Genomic DNA, 26,186 nt, shown 5'->3' on the forward strand with positions numbered 1-26,186 from the left:
GGCGGTGGAGTGGAGGGTTGGGCAGGGACTGTAGGAGCAGATGATGTTGATGGAAAGTTGTATGGGGAAGGAGTTTGGTACGGGGAAGGAGTTTGGTACGGGGCAGGTTGCTGGAAGTGGGGAGATGTCTGGTACTGGGGAGGTTGCTGGTACTGGGGAGGTTGCTGGTATGTAATAGGAGGGGGAGGATGGAAAGTGGCTGGAGGGGGTGCAGATGTAATAGGAGGGGGAGGATGGAAAGTGGCTGGAGGGGGTGCAGATGTAATAGGAGGGGGAGGATGGAAAGTGGCTGGAGGGGGTGCAGGTGGAGGAACTACAGTGGTGGGAGGTGGAGGTTGGGAGGTAACCTGCTGTAGAGCACCGTGGCACGAATGCATTACATGCATCTGCTGGGTAGGAGATAGTGTTGCCATGCGCTCCACAACAGACCTGAAAAAGGTGTGGTTTGGCGAAGATCTTGCTTCTGAATGCATGGTTTGCAGAAGTGTCTTCACCTCCAGAATGCTGGAGTTGATCTGCTGATAGCCTGCGGAGATTTGCTCTGACAAGACTTTTAGACAGTTCTGGAAAGATGCATTCAGATGCAAGAACCCTGGCGCATAAGTCTTTTCCTGACCCCTCTGCCGCTGCCGCCCAGTACCCGCAGGTGTACTAGAGGTGGCAGGGGCAGAAGGGTGGGGTAAAGGGAAAGCGATCTCCTCACCAGCAGCTTCATGTAATCTAGGCGGCCACGATGCTCCTGTGCTGGTGGATGGGACAGATGGGTCGAATGTGTGGGAAGGCTGGGAAGGTGCAGATGTACCGGGGCGTCGAAGTGTCCCTCGGTGACGGTCTCCTCAGGGATCGCCTCAGAAGGGTCCAATCGTGCAGGCTCCCGAGTGCTGCTCACCATGCTGTGGAATAAAGAGAAAAAAAAACAATTAAAATAGTGACATGGTATGGCCCTGGCTGAAAAAAAAAAAGTTACATCTAAACATTTTTTTGTCACATGTGGTGTGTAATATTTACCTTCTGGTGAGCATTGTCTCCCGGAGGAACGACAGGGCTCGTGCGTACTTGTACTTGCTCCTGCGTCCTCCAGATCCACTCGGGGCCCGCATCTCTTTATTGAACTCCTTCTTAAAACGATCCCTCACAGACCGCCACCGCTTCACAATTCTCTCCCCTGAAGCGAGAAAGGACAAAGTGGTTAGTATACAACATCAGTGTTTCCCAAACTCCAGTCCTCATGGTCCCCAGGGGTCATGTTTTCAGGATTTCCAAAGTAAATAGAAATCCTGAACACATGATCCGTGGGGACCACGAGGACTGGAGTTCGGGAAACACTGGTTTAAATCAAGCAACCGGTACTGTATATACTTACGCTCTTTAATCTGGGCCCGAGCTTCGAGGTCCTCCCAGCGGTCCACAAGGAGCGAACAGATTTCCTCCCAGAGTCGTCGGGTAACGATAAGGTCAGCGTGGCGGCGGTCAGCCATATTCCAGAGCGGCTCCCTTTCTCTGACGAGATCGATGAGGCGGTCCACATCAATCCCTCCATCCTCACCGTCAGAGTCGGGAGCACGCTGTGAAGGCTGTTAAAGAAAAAGACAAAAATAACATAATTAGCCTCCACAAAAGAAATGAAATAAAAAGTGCAAAAAAAACAAAGCAAAAATATTTATACTTACACGCTGGTGACCGCCGCGTTGCTGTCGCCGACGACCCCGGGAGGCACTGCGAGGACCTCTTGGCCGAGCACCAGATTGGGAAGACTAGAGAAGAAAACAAAAAATGTTATGTCTTTGGATGTAGGCATTTGTTTGCTGTGTGTGGTCTGCAGAACATTGTTTTCTATGTGTTGTGTGTAGTGTGATGTTGTGTTTCTGCGTTTGATGCCAAAAACTTACCAATTGTGATCCCACTCCAAGTGTCTGTCCACCCCTTCCTTCTTCTTCTGGGAGCTCCTCTTCATCTTGTGATTCCTGTTTTGAAATAAAAGGCAATGAATAGACATATATTACAGAGATGATGGATTTTGGAAATAAAAACTTACCGTCAAACGCTGACGATGCGAGGGAGGGGTCCCAGAAGAAGATGTGCTGTCTTCCTCATGGCCAGACTCCATGGCTGTGGGTGGTGTTCCTGCTGCTGCCATTGCTGCTGCTGCATCATCTATTGGGCGGCTGTTGAATAAAAAGAAACAAAGGGCCAATGAATATCTTGATATTCCATAGCCCTAGTTTGGAGGAATGGGGGATTTGATAATTACCGTCTCTCATCTGCTGCTGGACTCCCCTCCCGTTGTTCAGCATGCTGCTCCATTTGGGGTGGTGCTGATGGTGCTGCTGCTGCAGATGTCTGCTGCCTTCTCCTGCTCCTGGTTCTTGGCTTGGGTGGCATGTTGGGTGTGGCTGAGGGTCACACTGTCTTGCTTTTATATATGTCTTGTGGGCAGAGCTACTGAGCATGCTCAGACCAAAAAACCGGATCCGGCCACCGGATCCGGCTGTCGCCGGATCAGGCGCATTGCGGCGCTCATAGGCTTTCATTGTATGAAAAAGCCGGACACGCCGGATGCGGCGTGTCCGGCTTTTTCGCCGGAGACAAAAAACGTTACAGTAGCCGTTTTTTCCAGACGCCGGATCGCGTCACATTGCCGGATCCGGCGAAAATCGGATGAAACGCATGGCCATCCGGCTCGATCCGGCTCTAATGCAAGTCAATGGGGGGGAAACCGGATCCGGCATTGCATTTCGCCGGATCCGGTTTTTGTCAAAAGCGCCGGATCGCGCCTGACGGCGAAAACCTGATGTGTGAAAGAGGCCTTACCGCGGTCCAGTGGGTTCACCCTTGGGAACCATCACACTGGCACATGCAGTAAAATATGGGCGGTGATTCAGCACAGCCCCAGCCGGATCTAGCTGACCCGCACAAAGCAAGAGATAAACAAAACCAGATCAAATGCAAACAAAATAGCAAATGAACCACTTAGCTGAACATGCAGGGAAAGAGCAGGAGACATCAGACCTCAGGAGGCACAGGAAGAAAATCACCAGCAGGGATAGAGGGAGTCTGCTGTCTTTTATCCCAATCAGAAACCCTAGATCTCCAATCGTCTTCCTCATTTTCAGGTGGCAAGCCTCTGTCAATCAGATCAGCTCCACTACCTCCATTAACCACCAGAGGGAGCCCAGAAAGAGAACTCTCAATCTGACCAGCTCCACTATCTTCAGTAATCACCAGAGGGAAGCCAGAGAGAGAATTCACAGTACCACACATTGGCACTTGTGGCTATTGTGCTTGAGCTAACACCAGGCACATTGTTCTATCGATACAGAGCTGTTCTGGCTTTCTGCAGGCACCAATCTACTGCGCAGGTGCCTACTCGGGTTGCACATCAGTATCAGCTAATCTAATTGAACACGCTTCCGCACAGAGGTTTCACAGGCCTCAGGATACACACCGGTAACCCTTTATGTCTAATTACTTCACTACTTGCTTATATAAGACTACTGACTAACGCCTACCGAACACACTTCCCCTGATGAAGCTGCACTGGCAGCGATACGCATGGGGATTCCCACACACCCTGTCCCAGGACTCCCTACCTACCATGGTAGTCACTGATTACTTGGCCTGAAAATCTGACTGCCTCACATGGTGATTTATATTATTTTCTAACATTTGCCTCCTGTTTACAAGCCTGTCTTTTGCATTGTTGGGTTTTCTATCTTACCCCCTCATGACTGGCTTGTCTACTATTGGTTCCTCTATTTCATTCTCCTTTCTGTGGCTCATAACCTATTACCATCATTTTATCAGGATATTATCCTCTATCTACCGCTCCGTATATATACTGTATATGCTCCAAGAGGGTTACCTAATAAGGACTATTTCTTCTTGCTTGCCTTTTTTATACCAATCTTGGGGATGCTTAATTTTGGCTTCTTATGTGTTTCTATACTTGCAACATGTTTTTTCATGCCAGGTTCAGAGGCAGTCCCGTTATGTCCGAGTGGCAGTTATCTATAGCTGTACTACCGTTTCAATCTTATTGACACTTATACTTTGCCTCACGGACCCCTTCCGGACGCGAGGGTGTTGTATTGTTGATCTCCTGTTTTTAGAGGTTTTTATCCACTTTGTGTTTTGGTTGTTAATAAAATCTTACTATTTTTTCCTAATTCTCAGTTGTGTACATTCCATATACATTTGTCTTTTTTCTCTCCTCCTTATTCTATTTTCCTTTTGTTTGTGATGGACCAATAATCCAGCAGGCATTTAAATGGAAACTGTTCCTGTGTTACCTCTCCACGCACCCAAGTAAGTAGCATACCAACAACGCATACAAAAACAACACTGAGCTGAGATGTGAAATTCATGTGGAAATTCAGCTGCGTGAAAGCCTGAGCATGCACTGATTGTGGGAACGTACTATATAAAACCCGATGACGCAATGCGGCCGGCCAATCACTGTAATACCAGTAGCCAATTTGGCAACGGCATTTCTGCGTTTGGCAGGCAATCCCCGCTTGTTTATTGGCTGTCTAACAGCCATAAAACACGTGATTCGGGGACTCGAGCATGATGCCAGAGGACCTGCAATACTTGATCGAGTAACGAGTGTACCTGATCATCCCGATACTCGATCCAGTATCAAGCAGTGGTAAGTATGCTTGCTCATCACTAGTAGTTGGGTCACAGTCAGTATCAGGAAGGTAGCAGATCAAGACAGGAGTAAATCAAACAAATGGTCAAAGGTAAATCCAAGGTCAGAAACGAAGATAAGAAAATGACTGAGATCACAGATCACGTTTTCAGAGTGCTAATTAGCCCTGTAATCACACAGAAAGGATGACACTTGGAGAAGATCCCACAGACCTAGTCAGATAGGACAGCTGAGCGGTCATTCCCAATACTCACACCTCTGCCTCAGATTGGACAGTGGAGGTGTCACTCACAATCCTGACAGCTCAGCAAGCCCTCAATCCCATAGAGCAGCAGAGTTGTCATTCATATAGTCCACCACTGTGAGTGGTGGGATAGTGACAATGGGCTTGTGTTCTACCTGATAATGGGGAAAAAGACAGTAGGTTAGGGGGTTGCAGCAGCTTCAGTGGTGGTGAGTTGGCTGGGGGTCATTGCTTGCTGTAAGCTTTCTTGAAGAGGTGGGTTTTCAAATTTTGTCTGAAAGTTCAGAGTTATAGGGAAAAATCACATGTGCTGCTTCAGAAAATTCCAGGGGATACTCGGGAGAAGTGTTGGAGACGATTGGGTGAGGAACATGTGAATGTGGAGGAGAGAAGAAGGTCTTGGGAGGATCGGAGGATGCGTGGTGGAATATATCAGGAAATTAATCTGGAGCTACAGTATATAGAGGAAACAGATTATGGACAGCTTTGTAGGTCTATGTTAGCAGTTTGAACTGTATACTTTTGGGAGTCGGGAGCCAATGTAGGTATTTTCAGAAGAGATAAACAGGAATAGTGTGGGACGAGGTGGATAGGCGAGCAGCAGAGTCAATTACGGACTGGAGAGGTGCGAGACTGTTAGCACTGAGGCCACAGAGGAGGATATTGCAGTATTCAACGAGACAGATGATGAGGGCCTGCACTAACCATTTAGTAGGTTCATGGTTGAGGAAAGTATCGATTCTAGAAATTTTGAGTTGCTGGTGGCAAGAGCTTGAATGTGTGGTTTGGAGGACATGTCAGAGTCATCGGTTACTCCGAAGCAGCAGACTTTCGGTACTGCGGAAAACATGCTGTCATTAATTGTGATTGGATGGAGAATTAGGTGAGATGGAGGAAAGATTAGTTCAGTTTTGTCCACATTGCGTTTTAGGAAGTGAGAGGAGATGGAAAATATGACTGGAATTCCAGATAGCAGAGAGATGAAGTCTGGGCCAGAGAGGTAGATCTGAGTGTCATCAGCGTATAGGTGGTAATACAAGCCATGGGACTAGAAGAGTAGGGGTCCTAAGACTGAGCCTTGAGAGATGCCCACAGAGAGGATGGGATGAGAAGGTAGTGTGGCAATGGGAGGTGTCAAAAAAGCGACTTAGATGAGGGGGTAGGACAGTTCAGCATGGGCAAGCTATTCGAAGAGTTTGGAGGCTAATGGGAGCAGCAATATGTGACAATAGCTGTACATAGAGGTCGAGTTGAGGGATAGTTTCTTCAAGATGGTGTGATTGTGGCATGTTTTTAAAGCAAAACAGAAGGTACCAAAAGTTAATGATAAAGAGATGGGAAAACATACAGTTAGGTCCATATATATTTGGACAGAGACAACATTTTTCTAATTTTGGTTCTAGACATTACCACAATGAATTTTAAACAAAACAATTCAGATGCAGTTGAAGTTCAGTCTTTCAGCTTTCATTTGAGGGTATCCACATTAAAATTGGATTAAGGGTTTAGGAGTTTCAGCTCCTTAACATATGCCACCCTGTTTTTAAAGGGACCAAAAGTAATTGGACAATTGACTCCAAGGCTATGTCATGGACAGGTGTTGGCAATCCCTTCGTTATGTCATTCTCAGTTAAGCAGATAAAAGGCCTGGAGTTGATTTGAGGTGTGGTGCTTGCATTTGGAAGGTTTTGCTGTGAAGGAAACAAGCGGTCAAAGGAGCTCTCCATGCAGGTGAAACAAGCTGCAAAAACAGAAAAAACCCATCCGAGAAATTGCTATAACATTAGGAGTGGCAAAATCTACAGTTTGGTACATCCTGAGAAAGAAAGAAAGCACGGGTGAACTCATCGATGCAAAAAGACCTGGGCACCCACGGAAGACAACAGTGGTGGATGATCGCAGAATAATCTCCATGGTGAAGAGAAACCACTTCACAACAGCCAACCAAGTGAACAACACTCTCCAGGAGGTAGGCGTATATCAATATCCAAATCTACCATAAAAAGAAGACTACATGAAAGTAAATACAGAGAGGGTTCACTGCATGGTGCAAGCCACTCCTAAGCATCAAGAATAAAAAGGCTAGACTGGACTTTGCTAAAAAACATCTAAAAAAGCCAGCACAGTTCTGGAAGAACATTCTTTGGACAGATGAAACCAAGATCAACCTCTACCATTAATGATGGAAAGAGAAAAGTATGGCGAAGGCATGGTACAGCTCATGATCCAAAGTATACCACATCATCTGTAAAACACGGCAGAGGTAGTGTGATGGCTTGGGCATGCATGGCTGCCAGTGGCACTGGGTCACTAGTGTTTATTGATGATGTGACACAGGACAGAAGCAGCCGAATGAATTCTGAGGTATTCAGAGCCATACTGTGTGCTCATATCCAGCCATATGCAGCCAAACTGTTTGGTCGTCGTTTCATACTACAGATGGACAATGACCCAAAACATAAAGCCAAAGCAACCCAGGAGTTTATTAAAGCAAAGAAGTGGAATATTCTTGAATGGCCAAGTCAGTCACCTGATCTCAACCCAATTGAGCATGCATTTCACTTGTTAAAGACTAAACTTCAGACAGAAAGACCCACAAACAGCAACTGAAAACCACCGCAGTGAAGGTCTGGCAGAGCATCAAAAAGGAGGAAACACAGCGTCTGGTGATGTCCATGAGTTCAAGACTTCAGGCAGTCATTGCCAACAAAGGGTTTTCAACCAAGTACTAGAAATGAACCTTTTATTTACAATTATTTAATCTGTCCAATTACTTTTGGTCCCTTTAAAAACAGGGCGGCACATGTTAAGGAGCTGAAACTCCTAAACCCTTCATCCAATTTTAATGTGGATACCCTCAAATGAAAGCTGAAAGTCTGATCTTCAACTGCATCTGAATTGTTTTGTTTAAAATTCATTGTGGTAATGTCTAGAACCAAAATTAGAAAAATGTTGTCTGTCCAAATATATATGTACCTAACTGTACCTGGAAAAAACTAGATCAGTTCCAAAATAGGGGTCATTTTTTGGGGGGGTTCCCACTGTTTAGGCACATAAGTTGCTCTCCAAACCCGAAGTGAGGCCCGGAGACCATTCTGTCAAAGTCTACGTGCAGAAATGTTATTCCTTCCTTTCCAAGCCTTGCCGTGCACCCAAACAGTAGTTTTCCTCCACATATGGGGTATCGCCGTACTCAGGACAAATTGCCCAATAAATTCTGTGGTCCAATTTCTCCTGGTATTGATATCAAAATGAAAACCTTTGTGGCTAAAACATTTTTGTGGGAAACATTTTATATTTTTATTTCCACGGCTCAACAGTATAAATGTCAGTGAAGCACCTGGAGGTTCAATGTGCTTACCAGAAATCTAGATAAATTACACTGGTCAACAGCATTTTTGGTGCCAAAGATATTTCATCGAATTTAGGGTATTTTTGGGGTGCTGATTCTGAATATGTCATCAGTTTTGCCAGATTGGCTCAAGTTTTTGAGATTTTTGGTATCTTATTTATAGCACTTGTTGGTAAATGCGACGCATCATCTCATTAATTTCTTTGGATTAGTACTTGAACTGAGCAGTTCTCAATATAGTTTTGTGTTAATTAGTGTTCTAAAAGTTTGTTCATAGCTTGATTTTTGCACTAACTTTATGTTGTTGTCTGTTTTCCAGTGAAAAGCATGAACTCATCAAGAAGAAGTTGTCTTAACGATCCAGACTCATTCTGTTACATTTGTGGTGAATACACACTGCCAAAACATAGAAGAAACATAACAGACTTCGTAAAAAAAGTGTATTTTGCCTATTTTGGGGTTATGCTTGGGGACCAAGACAAGTTTTGGGCACCACACATAGTGTGCAAAGCATGTATCGAATTATTACGAAAATGGAGCAAAGGACAAAGAAAAAGCTTCAAATTTGGTGTTCCAATGGTGTGGAGAGAGCCAAAAAATCATCATGATGACTGTTATTTATGGTAAACACAGGTACAGGCACATCTTCACAATGAGGGACAGGCCTTCTTGCAGATTCCATGTTACTCCCATTTTCGTTTCTTATGCTTATTGAATCCTTGCACTTGCACTGCACAGAAATAACAGTCATCATGATGATTTTTTGGCTCTCTCCACACCATTGGAACACCAAATTTGAAGCTTTTTCTTTGTCCTTTGCTCCATTTTCGTAATAATTCGATACATGCTTTGCACACTATGTGTGGTGCCCAAAACTTGTCTTGGTCCCCAAGCATAACCCCAAAATAGGCAAAATACACTTTTTTTACGAAGTGTGTTATGTTTCTTCTATGTTTTGGCAGTGTATATTCACCACAAATGTAACAGAATGAGTCTGGATCGTTAAGACAACTTCTTCATGATGAGTTCATGCTTTTCACTGGAAAACAGACAACAACATAAAGTTAGTGCAAAAATCAAGCTATGAACAAACTTTTAGAACACTAATTAACACAAAACTATATTGAGAACTGCTCAGTTCAAGTACTAATCCAAAGAAATTAATGAGATGATGCGTCGCATTTACCAACAAGTGCTATAAATAAGATACCAAAAATCTCAAAAACTTGAGCCAATCTGGCAAAACTGATGACATATTCAGAATCAGCACCCCAAAAATACCCCAAATTCATTAAAATATTTTGGACACCAGAAAAAAATTTTTTTTTCGTTGACCTGTGTTATTTGAGGGATCTAGTTTCCAAAATGTGGTTACTTGTAAGGGGTTTTCTTTGTGTATGCACATCAGGGGTTTTCCAAACGCAACATTGTGTCCATGCTTGATTCCAACGATTTTTGCATTCAAAAAGTCAAACGGTGCTCTTTCACTTCTAAGCCTTACCATACACCCAAACAGTGGTTTACTCCCACATATCGGGCAGCAGCATACTCAGAAGAAATTGCACAACACATCTTGGGGTTCATTTTCTCTTGTTACCCTTGTGAAAATATAAAAAAAAATTGGGGCTAAAGTAACATTTTTATGAAAAAAAAGTGAAATGTTCTTTTTTTCCTTTCACATTGCTTTAATTCCTGTGACGCACCTGAAAGGTTTATAAACTTTAATGTGTTTTTGAGGACATTGAGGGGTGCTCTTTTTAGAATGGTGTTACTTTTGAGTATTTTCTGTGATATAGGTCACCCAAAGTCACTTGAAATGTGATGTGGTCCATAACAAAATGGTTTTGTAAATTTTGTTGTAAATATGAGAAATTGCTGATCAGCTTTTAACCCTTCTAACTTCCTAACAAAACTGTTTAAAAAATTAATGCAGATGTAAAGTAGACATGTGGTAAATGTTATTTATTAACTATTTGTGTGACATAAATCTCTTTAATAAGTGCCTAAGAATTTAAAGTTTGAGAATAGCAAAATTTTATCCAAATTTCCAATATTTTCACAAATAAACGCATGTCATACCAAACAAATTTTACCACTATCAAGAAGTGTAATGTGTCACAAAAACAGTCTCAGAATAATTGGAATCAGTTGAAGCGTTCCAGAGTTATTGCCACATAAAAGTGACACTAGTCAGAAATGTAAAATTTGGCCTGGTCAGGATAATGAAAACAGGCTGGGGGTGAAGGGATTAAAAACAAAATTAGAGAAATGTTTGGACCCTATTGCAAAAATGCTCTTCGGTCACATACTCCTGTAAAATGTTTCATGTGTATTGAATACACCTTTATTATAGTCTACCAAGCATGTAAAGGGAACCTGTCACCCCCCTGGGCGTTTTTCAGTTAAAGAGCCACCTTCAGCAGCACTAAGGCTGCATTCTGTGAAGGTGGCTCTTCTTTTTCTGACCCCTAGTAACGCTGAAATATAGCTCCTCATACCTGTAATGTGTCCCATAGGTATGGTGTGTCCCCCTGTATCAGCCGCCTACCATCCATCCATCATGCCTGTCCGGTGTCTCGGCGCCGCCCACCGTACATCCATCATGATGCCCCTGTGCGTCGCTGCCTCCTCCTGTTTTGAATCCCTGCGCCTGCGCTGTGACTAGAGTTCTCAGGCATGTGCAGTGCGAGCTGCCCGAGAACCGACATCAGGCTATTGCGCCTGCGTGTTCTGGAGGACCCAGATCCCGCCCCGCAGTGTGTTATGTATTCACACTGCGGGGCTGGGGCCTCCGCAACACGCAGGCGCAATAGCCTGATGTCGGTTCTCGGGCAGCGCGTACTGCGCATGCTTGAGAACTCTTGTCACAGCGCAGGCACTGGCTTTCAAATCAGGAGGAGGCAACAACGCACAGGGGCATCATGATGGAAAGATGGTGGACGGCGCCGAGACACCAGACAGGCATGATGGACGGATGGTAGGCGGCTGATACAGGGGGACACACCATACCTATGGGACACATTACAGGTATGAGGAGCTATATTTCAGCGTTACTAGGGGTCAGAAAAAGAAGAGCCACCTTCACAGAATGCAGCTTTAGTGCTGCTGAAGGTGGCTCTTCAACCGAAAAAAGCCCTGGAGGGTGGCAGGTTCCCTTTAATACATTCTCATTGTTATATTCCTGCAGTTTCGCAAATATCCATGTCCTGGTCTCAAAAAGATCTAGTTAAAATAAAAAAGGGTTTTGGTACCATGTCAGCCAGTTGAAAAAAATAATGCTCTTAGTGGGAAAAACAAGATAATGTTGTAGTTATGATACTTTTTAATGACTAACAAAAGTAAAATAAGTGATGTTACAAGACAAACTTTTGAGACTTTTTAGGTCTCTTCCTCGGGCATGGTATAACAGTTTCTGAAGAAACACAAATATATGCACAAATAAACAAAAAAATCCCCCTTTTTTGTTTTTGTTATACCATGCCTGATTAAGAGGCCCAAGATGTCTCAAATGCTTGCCTTGTAACATCATTTTATTTTATTTTTGTTAGCCATTAAAAGGAATCATGGCAAAAAGATTTATAAACACAAAATACTAAAATATTTTCTTCTGATATTCACAATAACGGCTGCAGTTTTAACCTTTTTGTTTTTCCTCTTGTGCAGGATGCTGTTTATAGTTATTCTTCTGCTCCCGCTAACATTCTCCCAAATAAATACCCATGATTATTGTGTTTTGGGTGCGGGCCCTGGTGGGATACAAATTGCAAAGTTTCTTGAAGAGGCTGGAAGGGATTACATTGTATTTGAACGCAACCTCGGTCCTGGAAGCTTTTTTTATCATTTTCCGAGGCATCGTAAGCTAATCAGCATAAACAAACGCTTTACTGGACGAATGAACAAAGAATTTAATCTTCGGCATGACTGGAACTCACTTCTGAGTCAAGATGAGCATTTGCGGTTCTTTCATTACTCCCATGAATTCTTTCCCCATGCAGATGACATGGTAAGATACCTGAATAATTTTAGTTCTGCTCTCAATGTCCATTATGGTAAAGAAATAAGAAGGGTTAAAATGGAATCCAACCTGGAAGCGTGGCATGGCCATTACTTTGTCCTAGAGGATCAGATGGAACAGGAATACATGTGCAAGTAAGTACATTTTACATAATATACACAAAATAAAAAAGAAAATGAGGAACAAGTAACATGATAGTCATGTGAGTGTTTTGTACAAAATCTCTGCAAAAACATAATGGTTTCACCACATTTTCTGAAAATCGGCTATAAAAAAAAAAGTACCACAATCACATTTTAACCCCTTTACAACCTTTGACGTATCCATATGTCCAGGTCGCCTGGTACTTAACGAACTTAAAATGTATGGATACGTCGCGTCTTTGATGCGGCATCGGGACCTCAGTCGCAGTGATCACATTAAAGATACGCTGCCATCTTACCACAGGCCACATGGAGTCGTTGTCGTGGGAGGTGGCGACCACCTCTGCAACTACGATTGAAGTTATTGGCTATTCAAATCTGAACAGCCAATCGCAGCGTTCTCAGTGTTTCAATCAGTTGGATTGCCTGAAACCCTAATGTCCAGCGTATGATGGTAGGCTGGGGCCTAGCAACGCCAGCCTCACCAGGGCCAGCTCTGATTGGTGCGATCGACTATGACATCGATCGCACCAGAGTGCACAGACATGGTGTGACCTGGCAGTGACCGCCCTGTACTTTCTCATTTCTAGCTGTGGATTTGTACATTGCGGTCACTCTGTACCTCTGCGCCATTGTAGTGCCACAGAAGCCTGTACCATCACACTTGCTGCTGCTTGTGCTCCTACTGCTGCTGAAAAGAAGGAAGAAAAGTTCCCAATCCCTCCCTGATCCTTGCCTGATATTTACCACACTTTTTTATCCGCTTTTTGCACCACATCCGTGCATGCAGGCATCCTACAGCCATCGAGCACTTGTCGTTGACAAAGATTGCTGACCAGCCTCCAGTTGTGTTTTTTGGGGGTGTAAAAAATCAGTTAGATTAGTTGATAGAATTATGTAAGAAAAAAAGGACCCTTGCATATACATAGTGCACACTTAAATATCAAAAATCATCCTTTATTAACATCACAAAAAACACACAGAATTAAAAACGATTAAAACAACTGTCCGTCCCCATGTCCAATTTTATACAGCCCTAAAATAATAGATCATACAGACAAAGCCAAAAGATTAGATGAGCACAATAAGCATGTATGACATAACCTTTAACATCCATCATATGTTGTAACCAGCCACAATTTGCCTAAGTGTAATAAAGTGCAGGAGAGGTATATGTCACCACGGAACAGGCAGACCAACAGTAAAGGGGAGGTTTATTTACAGGGGACAATACTGGTACAATGTACAGTATAACAGAGAAAATACTGTGAACGGGTTATATCAACAGCAGGAGAAGTATAAGGAGTACAAACAGTAGAAAAGTTATTCTCTTATGAGGCAAAACTTATCAGTTCTCGGGAATCTTGATTGGAGGGATCACTTCTTGTCCCACATTGGCACTGAGGCCCCAGCGGTGCTTGATGTCATCCGTCTTTGGGGTCCTGGATATAGTCCAGCTGTAGTATGAGGGTTTACGTGGGAGCCCAAGGGGTATGAGGATGGCGCTATCCCCCTGTGCTCAAGGTCCTTGCCTATGCTACGACAACGGCATTCTCCCCCCGAGGTAAAGGGCTCTGTCTCACACAGTCTCTCTTTGCAGGTCAGTGTCTCGTTACTGAACGCCCCCTGGTCACAGGGAAGCATCTCCCCATATATTCCGGTCTCTGCCAGGGAGTGTCTTGTCGAGGTACGCGGTCTGTCTGTGGGGCAAGGTCTCCTCAAGGACAGGAGTCAACAGCCTTCCTGACAGTGCGATAATAGGCTTCACATACTCACTGCCCACTGCCTGTGTCCTCGGTCTCTCAGTCTCCAGCCGCTGCACCCGTCTCCTCTCCCCTCCTGCGTCAGCATCCTCTCGCTTCCCCTCACTGTGCTGCTCTGCCGAAAGTCCGCACAATCCTCCCGCTCCCAGTCCTTTCCTGTTCCTGGTATTAGTCCGGTCCCCTAAAGCATCCCCCGGGGAACGAACACCCTGCTCGATGGTTCCAGGCACGGAGCTAAGAAGGCAACTCCCCCCACGGCTCCTTCGGTGCTTCACCCCCTTACATTCCCCCTCTCTGTGAGCTTGCCATTCCACGGGCGAGAGTTTCTGGAGTTATTGTTGACAATCGTCCAGACCTCATACAATTTGCTGCCAGATGAATTCGTCCTGGTTCTAGCGTCTGGGGGGCACACCTGCTGTTGATCGTTCAGATCAGTAGGGATTGTGGAATCAGCCACCGGAAAAGTGGAAGTTGGAGTCTCCTCGGTTACTTCCATCGTTTCAGGCACCAGCCCTGTTTCCTGGTTTCCCTGAAGGGGTAGAGAGTCTCCCTCGTCGTCGTCATCATCATCAGCAACGAGCATGGATTCAGCCTCTGAGGGACGCCAAGACAGATGGCACCACTGGAGGATCTTGAGACAAACAGGGAAGCAGCATATTCCGATGTAATGTAAGAGTGGGGAGTTCACCTGTTTCAGGTTGAACTTCGTAGATGGGTCCCCGTCTACTGAGCCAGCGCTTCACCCTATATGGGCTCTTTTCCCACCAACACTCCAATTTGCTGTTAGGGCGCTTCTCCCTGACTAAGACTCGGTCCCCTGGTCATAGGGCTGTCCCCTTATGGGGAGGGACCTGTGGGTGTTCCAACACACAGAGCCGTTTCTGCACCAACTGCTGAATGGTTTGCAGCCGACGATGATGTTCCCGAACCCAGGAGTACACCCCCGTCCACAGGTAGTCCTCCTCGGGCTCTAACGCCACTTCAGCCAGTCCCTTCCCGGGTCGGCCGAAGAACAGTGAATAGGGCGTGAATCCTGTGGTACTGTGTTTACGGTTATTGTATGCCCACACCAATTCGGGTACAGACTCAGTCCAGCGCACTTTCTGATCTTCAAGTGTCCTCAGCATCTGGATCAGGGTGCGGTTGAATCTCTCACACACTCCGTTCCCCTGCGGATGGTAAGGGGTGGTCCAAGACTTATCGATTTTGTACAGCTGATGCAACTCCTCCATCACCTTTCCCAGGAATCAGGCTCCTTGATACGAATGAATTCGCTTGGGACACCCATACACTTGAATGAAATGTTTACAAATAGCATAGGCCGCAGATTCGCCAGTCTGGTCCCGAGTAGGTGTGACCACAGCAAATTTGGAATAGTGGTCGTTCATGACAAGGCAATGTTCATAGCCCTGGTGTGCTGGGCCAATCGTCAAGTAGTCTATGGCCAGTAGCTCCATGGGTGTAGAGGACCTCACCGTTTCTGTAGGGGTGCGCTATTCCGGTGGCTTAACTGGTTCAAAATTTCAGCACCGCTGACATACTTTCTCTACGGCGGTCCTCATGTGGGGATGGTAGAACAACCGTTGTAGCCACTGGAATGTTTTTTCCGCCCCAAAGTGTGCTCCCTTTTTATGTGCTTCCCTAGCCACCTCTTCTACCAGGGACGAGGGGATGATTGTTTGCCAAAAGAAACTCAGTTGAGATTGTAGGTACACTTTCCTGTACAGGATTCCATCCCATAACTGTAGTCGCTCCCACTGGCGCAACATTTGCAACATCTTAGTCGGCATGGCTGCCTGCTCACTCTGGCCGGGCACCTGTTCGGCTACGAGCCACCACCTCAGCTGAGCTAGCTCTTGATCTTCCTGCTGTATCCGGACCCACTCATCACGGGGTTGTTCCAACAAATTCTCGGGTGCCCTTTCTTGAACTGTTTCCCGTGTCGCTGCCACCGTCCTGGCAGTCCCTCCAAATTCTGGAACCTCTATAGCCTCCAGTTCATCCCGACTGGGCGCTGGCGGGCGGTAATCTACTCGGGAAAGGGCGTCCGCGTGAGTATTCTCCGCTCCTCTCCTATAGGAGATCCTGTACCGGAATTTTGCCATTCGTGCTACCCAGCGTTGTTCTAAGGCCCCTAGCTTTGCTGTTTCAAGGTGAGCCAACGGATTGTTATCCGTACACACGTGGACTTCTGAGCTGGCCAAATACTCCGCAAACTTTTCAGTCATTGCCCACACCAGCGCCAACAGCTCCAGCTTGAATGAGCTGTAATTTTCTGGGTTTCTTTCTGAGTCACGTAAGGAGCGACTGGCGTATGCGATGACACGCTCCTTCCCACTCTGAATCTGTGAGAGTACTGCCCCGAGTCCTTGTAGACTTCCGTCAGTGTGCAAGACGAATGGCTGCATGAAGTCAGCGTAGGCCAACACCGGAGCCTCAGTCATAGCCTTCTTTAGGGCCTGGAATGGTTTCTCCTGTTGTTCTCCCCAGTGTACGTTTCTGTTCTTCGCACATGTGGGTACTCCTTTCAGCAATTCCAGGAGGGTGTTTGCGATGCGGGTGAAGTCCTTCACAAAGTGCCGAAAGTATCCTATGAGTCCCAGGAATGCTCATACATCCTTCACGGTTTTCAGGGTCGGCCACTCCTGCACTGCAGTGATCTTCTTCTGTGAGGGCTTCACACCCTTGGCAGAGACCATATGCCCCAGATAGTCAATTTGTGATCGGAAGAGGTGGCACTTCTGGGGTTTCACCTTCAGGCCATATTTTTGTAGCCGACTCAGAACTTGCTCCAGTCTCCGGAGATGTTCTTCAACGGTTGGAGCAAAGATGATTACATCGTCAAGGTAAATCAGGGTGGCTTCGAAGTTCAGGTCTCCCAGACACCGCTCCATGAGCCGCTGAAATGTTCCCGGGGTGTTGGCTAGCTCGAAGGGCATGCGGTCGAACTCAAATAGTCCCATCGGAAGAATGAAGGCTGTCTTGGGTCGGTCTTGTTCAGACATGGGTACTTGCCAGTACTCGCTGGCCAGGTCCAGTGTGGAGAAATATCAGGCATTTCCCAGTTCTGACAGGGACTCCTCTATCCGTGGTAGTGGATATGAATCTCGCTCCGTGCAAGAGTTGAGCCAGCTGTAGTCCACACAGAAACGTAGAGTTCCATCTCTTTTTCGCACTAAGATGATGAGGGCAGCCCACGGGCTCTGGCTCTCACGAATCACTCCCTTCTTCAGCATCTGTGACAGTATCCCCTTAACCTCATGATACATTTGTGGGGATATCTGGTGATATCTCTCCCGTATCGGTGCTGCGTCTCCAGTGGTTATCTCATTGGTAATGGCCGTCGTGCGCCCAAAGTCATCTTCATCCCTTGCGAACACCTCCTGGTACTTCAGCAAGGCCTCCACCTGTGGAACCTGATGAGAGGGTATTTCTGAGAGTTTTGCCCGCGTTTGTTCAGGTATCCGTCGGCCTTCTTGTAACACCCTGGGATCCGGGGCGACCTCCGCTTTTACAGTCACCAACCATGGGTCTTCTGCTTTGGCAGTTAGCTGCACTGTTTCGTAAGGCACCAGCTCGTCCAGTACACCTAGAATGTGGGCCAACTCTGTTCTGGGAGCCAGTGTCACGTCAGTCTCTCCCAAGTTTACACAGCGCACAAGGACGGTGCCATTTCGCACAGTGGCCAAGGTCCATGCGACTAGTATCCCTGACGGCAATTGATCAGCTGGGCTAGGCTCCACCTGTACCTCCGCTCCTTCTAGTGAGACTCCTGCTCGCACCAGCAGGGGAAGCACGGTCTGTCCAGGGGGTAACACTTGGTTCATGGAAGCAGGGACGATGACTTTGCCTAGTTCTCTGCCGCTGCTGAATATTTCCCGGACCTATGCTGCCCGAATCAGTTGTTTAAAGACCTTCTTATGTGGAGTCCGGTCACTCCACTGTCGCAAGAATTTATCTGGGGTCTCGTTGAGCAGTAGGCTTCCAAGGTCTTTAAGCACATTCATGCCCAGGGTTACAGTACGATCCCGAGCAGCTTCTCCATCTACCAATACTACTCCTTTTCTCCTCACATCTTTCCCACAGACTTCTATGTTCAGCCACACCACCTCTGCGACCGGGATGGGTAGGTGATTGGCTGCCGTAAGTTTAATGACTGGGCCCCACTCAGGCCGCAGCGCCTCTGTGAAGTGTCTATGAAAAAAATTTTTGGGCATGGTGGTCACTTGTGAACCGGTGTCTACCAGGCATCGCACAGCTCTCCGGTTGATTTCGGCCCAGACCAAGGGGCACATGGAAACAAGGCTGGTGGGACTATTTTCCCGCTCCGGGCGGTGTACCTGGTGCTCGGAGCCCCCTAGTTTAACAGGAGCCACGGGGATGGTCGTCTCCGCTGGGGACACCACCTAGCGATATGACCGGGCTCTCCACAAGTATAGCATGTGAGGGGACGTCTTCTCGGGGTATCTGCAGCTTCTCTTCCCCGCATCCGTGGCCCGGGCCCCTCTGTCTGAGTTCTTCTGGAAGTCAACATTTCTTCTCGGAACTGACTGATCTCCATCCTCAGGTCTTCCCACATTGGGGGACTTTGTCTTCAGTGGTAATTGCCTCCCCGCTCCGCACCTTTCCCACCGAGCCTGTCACATCCTGCTCTTGCTCGCGCGTGCGTGCCTCACTACCTACTTCAGAAAAGGTCATGTCTGGCTTCACCCGCAGGCGCTCTCGCATAGCCTGCTTCATCATTCCGTCACGTAACCCCGTCACCATCTGGTCTCTGAGCACCACGTCTACAGACCCTACACCTACCCCATCCTTTCTTTTAATAGCAGTGTGAAGTTCTTACAGGGTGTTCATAAACTGGGTCACAGTCTCCCCCTCTCTTTGCACTTGATGGAACAGTCGCATACGTAGTTCCCCTACGTCAGTGGGGTCCCCATGTGTCTCCTCTAGAATACGTAGCACCTTTTCCAACGTATCCCTTTCTTGGTGGGGTCTATGCATGACAGAGTCCCGGGCCTCCCCTCCAAAGCCATTAATGCTATTTCTGCCTCTAGTGCTGGGGCCAAGGGGTGCATCCGCATTAACCCCTGAATTCTTTCAGTCCAGTTCCATAACATCACATTGTTCCCCGTAAACCTCGGCAGATTATTCAGCATGGCTCCTAGGGAGTTGCTAGTCTTAGGGCCCTCCCTGACTGCTTGGTCCGCTCTGTCCGCGCCGTCATGTGACATCCTGCCGACTACGCCAAATGTAATATATACAAAATTACTTGGCACTCAAAATCGGAGAAGCAGTTTTTTGTTTATTGTGCATCCAGACAAAAATAGACTCATATATGAACGTTTTCGGTCCAACAACGGACCTTCATCAGAAAGGTCTTTTTGTTTCTTTTAGAGTAGACTATAAGTTACAAAAAAGTAAACAAGAGAACAAAACAATATGTCAGAACATCTTCTTACTTAAAAATAGAATCTTTATTGAGAAATCTTCATTAAAAATCCAAAAGCAGGATACAGGTTAAAAAACCATGGTAAAGACAGGCAGACATGAAGATGTGCTGGAATATTTGGATCTTTGCATTTATGTCAGCTTGTGACATTTCCTAGCACCTTCATCAAAGAACTGCCTCCAACGTGACAAGTAAAAAAGGTGAGCTGAATATATTCGTTTTTGAATCTCTTACAGGTATATCCTCCTTGCCATCCATATTTGTCAGCATGGACATTTCTATTCTATTATAGTGATGAACACTCTGGGAGCACATGGATATCCTTTTTACTTATAGCCATTTCACCATAGTTGTGGACTTCGGTCCCTGAAAAAAATTTTCTGTTACTTATAAATCTGTTTTTCTTAACCATGTTCTCACCCTCATTTATGGCACAGATGAAATCTGAAAACTGCATCTACACTTATGGAATGAATTTCTGCAGTCACTTTCCTTCACTATAGATCCTGCTTCTGACGTCAGATTATTATTTATTATTGTGAAAGTGTATTATATGTCTATAGCATTGTTCTGACATATTGTTTTGTTCTCTTGTTTACTTTTTTGTAACTTATAGTCTACTCTAAAAGAAACAAAAAGACCTTTCTGATGAAGGTCCGTTGTTGGACCGAAAACGTTCATATGATATGAGTCTATTTTTGTCTGGATGCACAATAAAGAAAAAATTGCTTCTCCGATTTTGAGTGCCAAGTAGTTTTGCATATGTCTATGGGTTGGAAACCTGACTTGAGCACCAATTCTCCTCTGTTTTTCTCTGGAGTGCCGTGTTTTTTTGTATACTCCAAATGTAATAACGTGCAGGAGAGGTATATGTCACCACGGAACAGGCAGACCAACAGTAAAAGGGGAGGTTTATTTACAGGGGTGTAAGGTAGCTCTGTCATTTACTTGGGGAATTCTCGCTTGGCAGCGAACAAAACACATCTGGCACCGGTTTTCCATCAAACATAGCAGTCCATGCGGTTTATTATGCAGCATAAACCAATAGAAGCAATCAACAAAACTTCACATAAACAGCAGAGCGTCCATTATAGCTTCCCTCAGTAAACCCAGTGTTCACACAGGTTGCTCAATGTCTAGCATACAGGCTCTCTTAGCCTCAATTATCTCACCCACGTCAGGGTCTCCACATGGTTCCGTCACTCATGCTGCAGACATCCATATGCCTCCAGGGAACTTTCAGGATCTGGCAGCCATTACACACAGCCACACACCGGCTGTTAGCCAGGAGACAATCCTGCGCACGGGACCTTCCACTCTGGACCAACCAGGTCCCTGCATTCACCACATGTGACCTACCCTGGCCACATTATATGGTCTATAGCCACGCCCACCGGGTCACGTGACTATGACCTCATCACAGGTCCTTCAGGCATTTTCACACTCTTACAACCGTGCTTTAAACACACCCCCTGGGTGGGTTTGTAGGTAACCAGGCCCCCCAACTCTCTAGTTACCTGGAGACTTCTCCCTCACTTATTAACGCAGCACCTCAGCAATGTCCTTGCTGATCACACATACATAAGTCTCCATCTCAGAGCCACCCACTTTGAGATACATAACGGCCACTCAACACTCTGCCATTCATCCCTTCTCCTGGGACCTCCACACAGCGCCCCCTAGCGGACACTGGTTACTACACCACAGGGGGCAATACTGGTACAATGTACAGTATAACTGAGAAAATACTGTGAACGGGTTATATCAACAGCAGGAGAAGTATAAGGAGTACAAACAGTAGAAAAGTTATTCTCTTATGAGGCAAAACTTATCAGTTCTCGGGAATCTTGACTGGAGGGATCATTTCTTGTCCCACGTTGGCACCAAGGCACCAGCGGTGCTTGATGTAATCTGTCTCTGGGGTCCTGGATATAGTTCAGCTGTTGTATGGGGGTTTACATGGGAGCCCAAGGGGTATGAGGATGGCGCTATCCCCCTGTGCTCAAGGTCCTTTCCTCTGCTACGACAACGGCATTCTCCCCTCGAGGTCAGGGGCTCTGTCTCACACAGTCTCTCTTTGCAGGTCAGTGTCTCGTTACTGAACGCCCCTTGGTCACAGGGGAGCGTCTCAGCATATATTCCGGTGTCTCTGCCAGGGAGCGTCTTGTCGAGGTACGCGGTCTGTCTGTGGGGCAAGGTCTCCTCAAGGAGGGGAGTCAACAGCCTTCCTGACAGTGTGGTAACAGGCTTCACGTACTCACTGCCCACCGCCTATGTCCGCGGTCTGTGTCTCCAGCGGCTGCAACCGTCTCCTCTCCCCTCCTGCGTCAGCATCCTCTCGCTTCCCCTCACTGTGCTGCTCTGCCGAAAGCCCGTGCAATCCTCCCGCTCCCAGTCCTTTCCTGTATCTGGTTTGCGTCCGGTCCCCTAAAGCATCCGCTGGGGAACCTAACGCCCTACTCGATGGTTCCAGACACGGAGCTAAGAAGGCAACTCCCCCTCGGCTCCTTTGGTGCTTCACCCCCTTACATAAGTACGTGAAAACAGGACCGTCAAGGTTAAAGAGCAACACAATATATCCATTCAGCACTTGCTTACACCCAATAGAAAAACCTTTTCAGATGGCTGTGCATGTCAAGCTGTGAGGGCATCCCCATAGACAGCAATGAGAAGGCATACAAGGTAAATCATGTCTGATAAATACACACAGCTGTTTAACTCTCAAACTCTCTATTTCACTATGAAAAAAATCACCATGGAACCGCTGTGACCTGGAATATTGTTAGTGGAAAAAAAGATTTCCTAAGTCCACAAGGGGATCAGATAAGTAGGACCAATGGTGATAGAATACCCACAGGAAGTACCAAGAGAGACCCCCCAATGAACAATCCCTGCTCTAAGATATTATTCCAGGGTTTTAATATTCCACCATAATGGAACAGCCAGCTTATTTGCTGAGATTAGTTCAGATGAAAACCTCGTAAAGTCTGTCTCACCAGTCACTGGCTGTGCCCCTGAGAATATAGTAGATGATTAGGTACGCCAACCAGCCTCTCGTGCCTTCCAATCCATGGGAAAAGGTTTTTTTTCTATTGGGTGTAAGCGAGTGCTGAATGGATAAATTGTGTTGCTCTTTAACCCTTGACGGTCCTGTTTTCACGTACTTAGGCAAATTGTGGCCGGTTACAACATAGGACGGATGTTAAAGGTTATGTCATACATGCTTATTGAGCTCATCTAATCTTTTGACTTCGCCTTGTCTGTATGATCTATTATTTTAGGGCTGTATAAAATTGGACATGGGTACGGACAGTTGTTTTAATTGTTTTTAATTCTGTGTGTTTTTTGTGATGTTAATGAAGGATGATTTTTGATATTTAAGTGTGCACTATGTATATACAAGGGTCTTTTTTTTCTTACATAATTCATGCTTTTTTCCATGCATATATTAGCACCTTACCCCAGTAGATATTGTTAGAATCCTCGTTGTAGTGCACCCAGTATCTTCATTTCTATCCACAGATTAGTTGATAGGACTAAATTAGGGACAGTAAAAACACACTGTAGTAATCGGCATCTACTACAGTATTTTTTTACTGAATTAAGTTAGTGTCGGCGCAGAAAAAAAATCATCTGTGCGTCCGTCCTACAGCCATCGAGCACTGATCACTAACGTACATCAGTGATCAACCTCAAGTTGTTGCTTGTTTGTTTTTTTTTCTTTTCTGTTTAAAAATACACCAAGAACGCACACATACACACACCTGAATAAAATGTGGTACTCACAAAAAACACCACATAAGTAAAAAAATTACCCTCTCTCCCCAAACACAGTTTTAGGCACTCCCTCAAAACACATCTGTTCAGATCGGGCTGTCACGTTCCCTAATCAAAGTCTTTTGTGTGTGTGTGGCCCATTCACTATCTAAGACTAACCTCCATCAAACTCCACCGCACCCAATAGTACCACAAATACTGGCTGGTGACTACCTCATGCAGCCTTTATCTATCCCCCACTCCCTCAAGATGGCTGGATCATCACTGTAAACAAGCACGCCAAAAGTGCTAGTGTAATATAATATACTTAGAGCCTAAAGTGACTAGTGCAAGAGAGAGGGATAAAATGTTCCCCGAATACAAAGCTCACAAGAAGATAGTTGTAGAAAGCAATTACATGGGTGGAGAGCCTGTATGCGGCGTCCACGCCGCCCCAACGCGCGTTTCGCTTCTTTGTCAGGAGGCGTGTATTGGGTAGGGGTAGGAATGATTACATAGTGTGAGCGGCCAATCAGTATTGATTATTCCGGGGGCATGTCTTGATCACTTGCATGTCATGCGGTGTCAGCAGCGAATAAAGGAATCTTCCGATATCTACGACGCATGCGCCGCTGACATCAACCATCTAATGAGACGCATAGACTTGCGACCGTGGAACGCAAGCTAACATGGGCCGTCAGAAAGATGGTGCATGTGCTAGGTTATCATGGGTCACTCGTCCAAGCATCACTGAGTGTGAGAGCGCTGCATGCGTACCCCGGAAGGACGTGACTGAAGATGTGGGAAAAGAATAACAATATTAATAATGATGATAAACACAAATAAATATAATAAACTAGATGTGTATAAACTATGTGAATTATTAACCCCTTAACGACTGCCGATACGCCTTTTAACGGCGGTCGCTATGGATACTTAAACCACAGAAAGAAAACAGGAGAAAGGAAACAGCGCCCCCCACAGTCTGATTTTCTCCGTGGCAGCCGAGACCCTGGAGAGCATGATTCGGGTCGGTATTTACCGACCCCAGGGTTGCGATCGCCGTTATTAACCCTATAACGGCGAACGCAACCAAAAGAAAAAAAAAAACCACGATTTTATATTTAGTTTCTCTCCCCTCTGATGTGATCGAGGGGAGAGAAAAGGGGTCCCTGGGTCCTCCGATCCCCCCCGGTACCTTTTCAATTCCCCCCCGCACTCCTGGCCCCCCTCCTTCCTCCTGTCCTGGCCCCCCTCCTTCCTCCTTCTTCCTCGGCAGAAAGAAAATGGGTGCATGCGCAGTGCGCCCGCCAAGATCTGCCTGACTGCAGGCAGCCGAGACCCTGGAGAACATCATCCGGGTCGGTATTTACCGACCCCGGGGTTGCGATCGCCGTTATTAACCCTATAACGGCGACCGCAACCAAATAAAAAAAAACGTAATTTTATATTTAGTTTCTCTCCCCTCTGATGTGATTGAGGGGAGAGAAAAGTGGTCCCCGGGTCCTCCGATCCCCCCCCGGTACCTTTTCGATTCCCCCTGCACTCCTGGCCCCCCTCCTTCCTCGGCAGAAAGAAAATGGCGGGCGCATGCGCAGTGTGCCCGGCAAGATCTGCCTGACTGTACCCAGCAACCAGTGAGAATTTTCTCATTGATTGCTGGGTTTTGATCGCTGTGATAGACTCTATCACAGTGATCATAACCCCCAATATTTGTAAATATGGCAGCACTTGGGCTGTGCTGTCTCTCTTCTCTCCTTGTAGTTGTTCTGGGAGAGAAGAGAGATAAACTACAGCTCAAGTGCTGCCCTGTCAGCGAAGTGAAATCTGATTTTGCTGCGTCCGCAGCGTCATAAAAATCAGATTACCCCTCCAAATCCCCCGCATCCCCATCCCCATTGTCAGGGGATAATAAAAAAAAAAATTTAGGACTAGGGTTAGGGCTATACGTGCTAGGGTTAGGGTTAGTGCTGGGTTAGGGTTATACGTGCTAGAGTTATACGTGCTAGTTATACGTGCTACCAGGGGTTAGGGTTATATGTGCTACTAGGGTTAGGGTATACGTGCCTCTAGGGTTAGGGTATACGTGCTACTAGGGGTAGGGTTATACGTGCTACTAGGGTTAGGGTATACGTGCTACTAGGTTTAAGGTATACGTGCTACTAGGGTTAGGGTATATGTGCTACTAGGGTTAGGGTATAAGTGCCTCTAGGGTTAGGGTATACGTGCCTCTAGGGTTAGGGTATACGTGCCTCTAGGGTTAGGGTATAAGTGCTACTGGGGTTAGGGTATACGTGCTATTAGGGTTAGGGTATACGTGCTACTAGGGTTAGGGTTACACATATTAGGGTTAGGAGGAAAAAAAGGGTTAGATTAGAGTTAGTATTCATTAGGCAGAGAAATAAAATGGCGCAGAAAACGTACAGCGCGGAGCTAGCTTACAGCCTGCTTTGCTCCGGCAGCTCCGGCAGTGAAACAGAATCTGCCTCTGAAGCTGAGCAGCTTTCTGACAGTGACGACGACTCTTCCTCCACGGGATCCCTCAGCCCGATGGTAGCGGAGTCGGTCGTCACTGCTGAAGCTTCAGAGGCAGGGCCAAGTACCACAGTCCCCCCATCGCTGTGGTATAATGACACCTCATTTTCCCCTCAAATTCCCCCTTTTTCTGCTGTCCCTGGAATAACAGTAGATGTCACTAATTTTACCCCCATTGATTATTTCCAAATTTTCATTAGCCCCGAAGTCCTAGAATTGATCGACCACCAGACAAACCTATATGCCCGACAATATATTTCCCAAAAACCCACTGCCTT

General features: G+C 46.3%; 1 protein-coding gene across 15 annotated transcripts in view; it reads left to right on the plus strand.

Moving 5' to 3' along the window:
- The window catches only part of FOXRED2 (FAD dependent oxidoreductase domain containing 2), a 1,046,175-nt gene that overhangs the window by 88,036 nt on the left and 931,953 nt on the right, over positions 1-26,186 (plus strand). For 11 of the 15 annotated variants that reach the window (XR_012231658.1, XM_073573006.1, XM_073573004.1 and 8 more), the window contains 2 exons: positions 4,257-4,305; positions 11,911-12,396. Coding sequence is in view for 14 of the 15 variants with exons in the window: in XM_073573006.1 (XP_073429107.1) it covers positions 4,268-4,305; positions 11,911-12,396 (524 nt within the window). In the remaining variant the exon portion in view is untranslated. The remainder of the gene's footprint in view (positions 1-4,256; positions 4,306-11,910; positions 12,397-26,186) is intronic. The other 4 variants (XM_073573007.1, XM_073573005.1, XM_073573008.1 and 1 more) reach the window with 2 other exon arrangements.

This window comes from Dendrobates tinctorius, unplaced genomic scaffold (genome assembly GCF_039654945.1).
Source record: "Dendrobates tinctorius isolate UK_male_01 unplaced genomic scaffold, ASM3965494v1 ptg000033l, whole genome shotgun sequence".
In the NCBI taxonomy this organism is placed as follows: domain Eukaryota; kingdom Metazoa; phylum Chordata; class Amphibia; order Anura; family Dendrobatidae; genus Dendrobates; species Dendrobates tinctorius.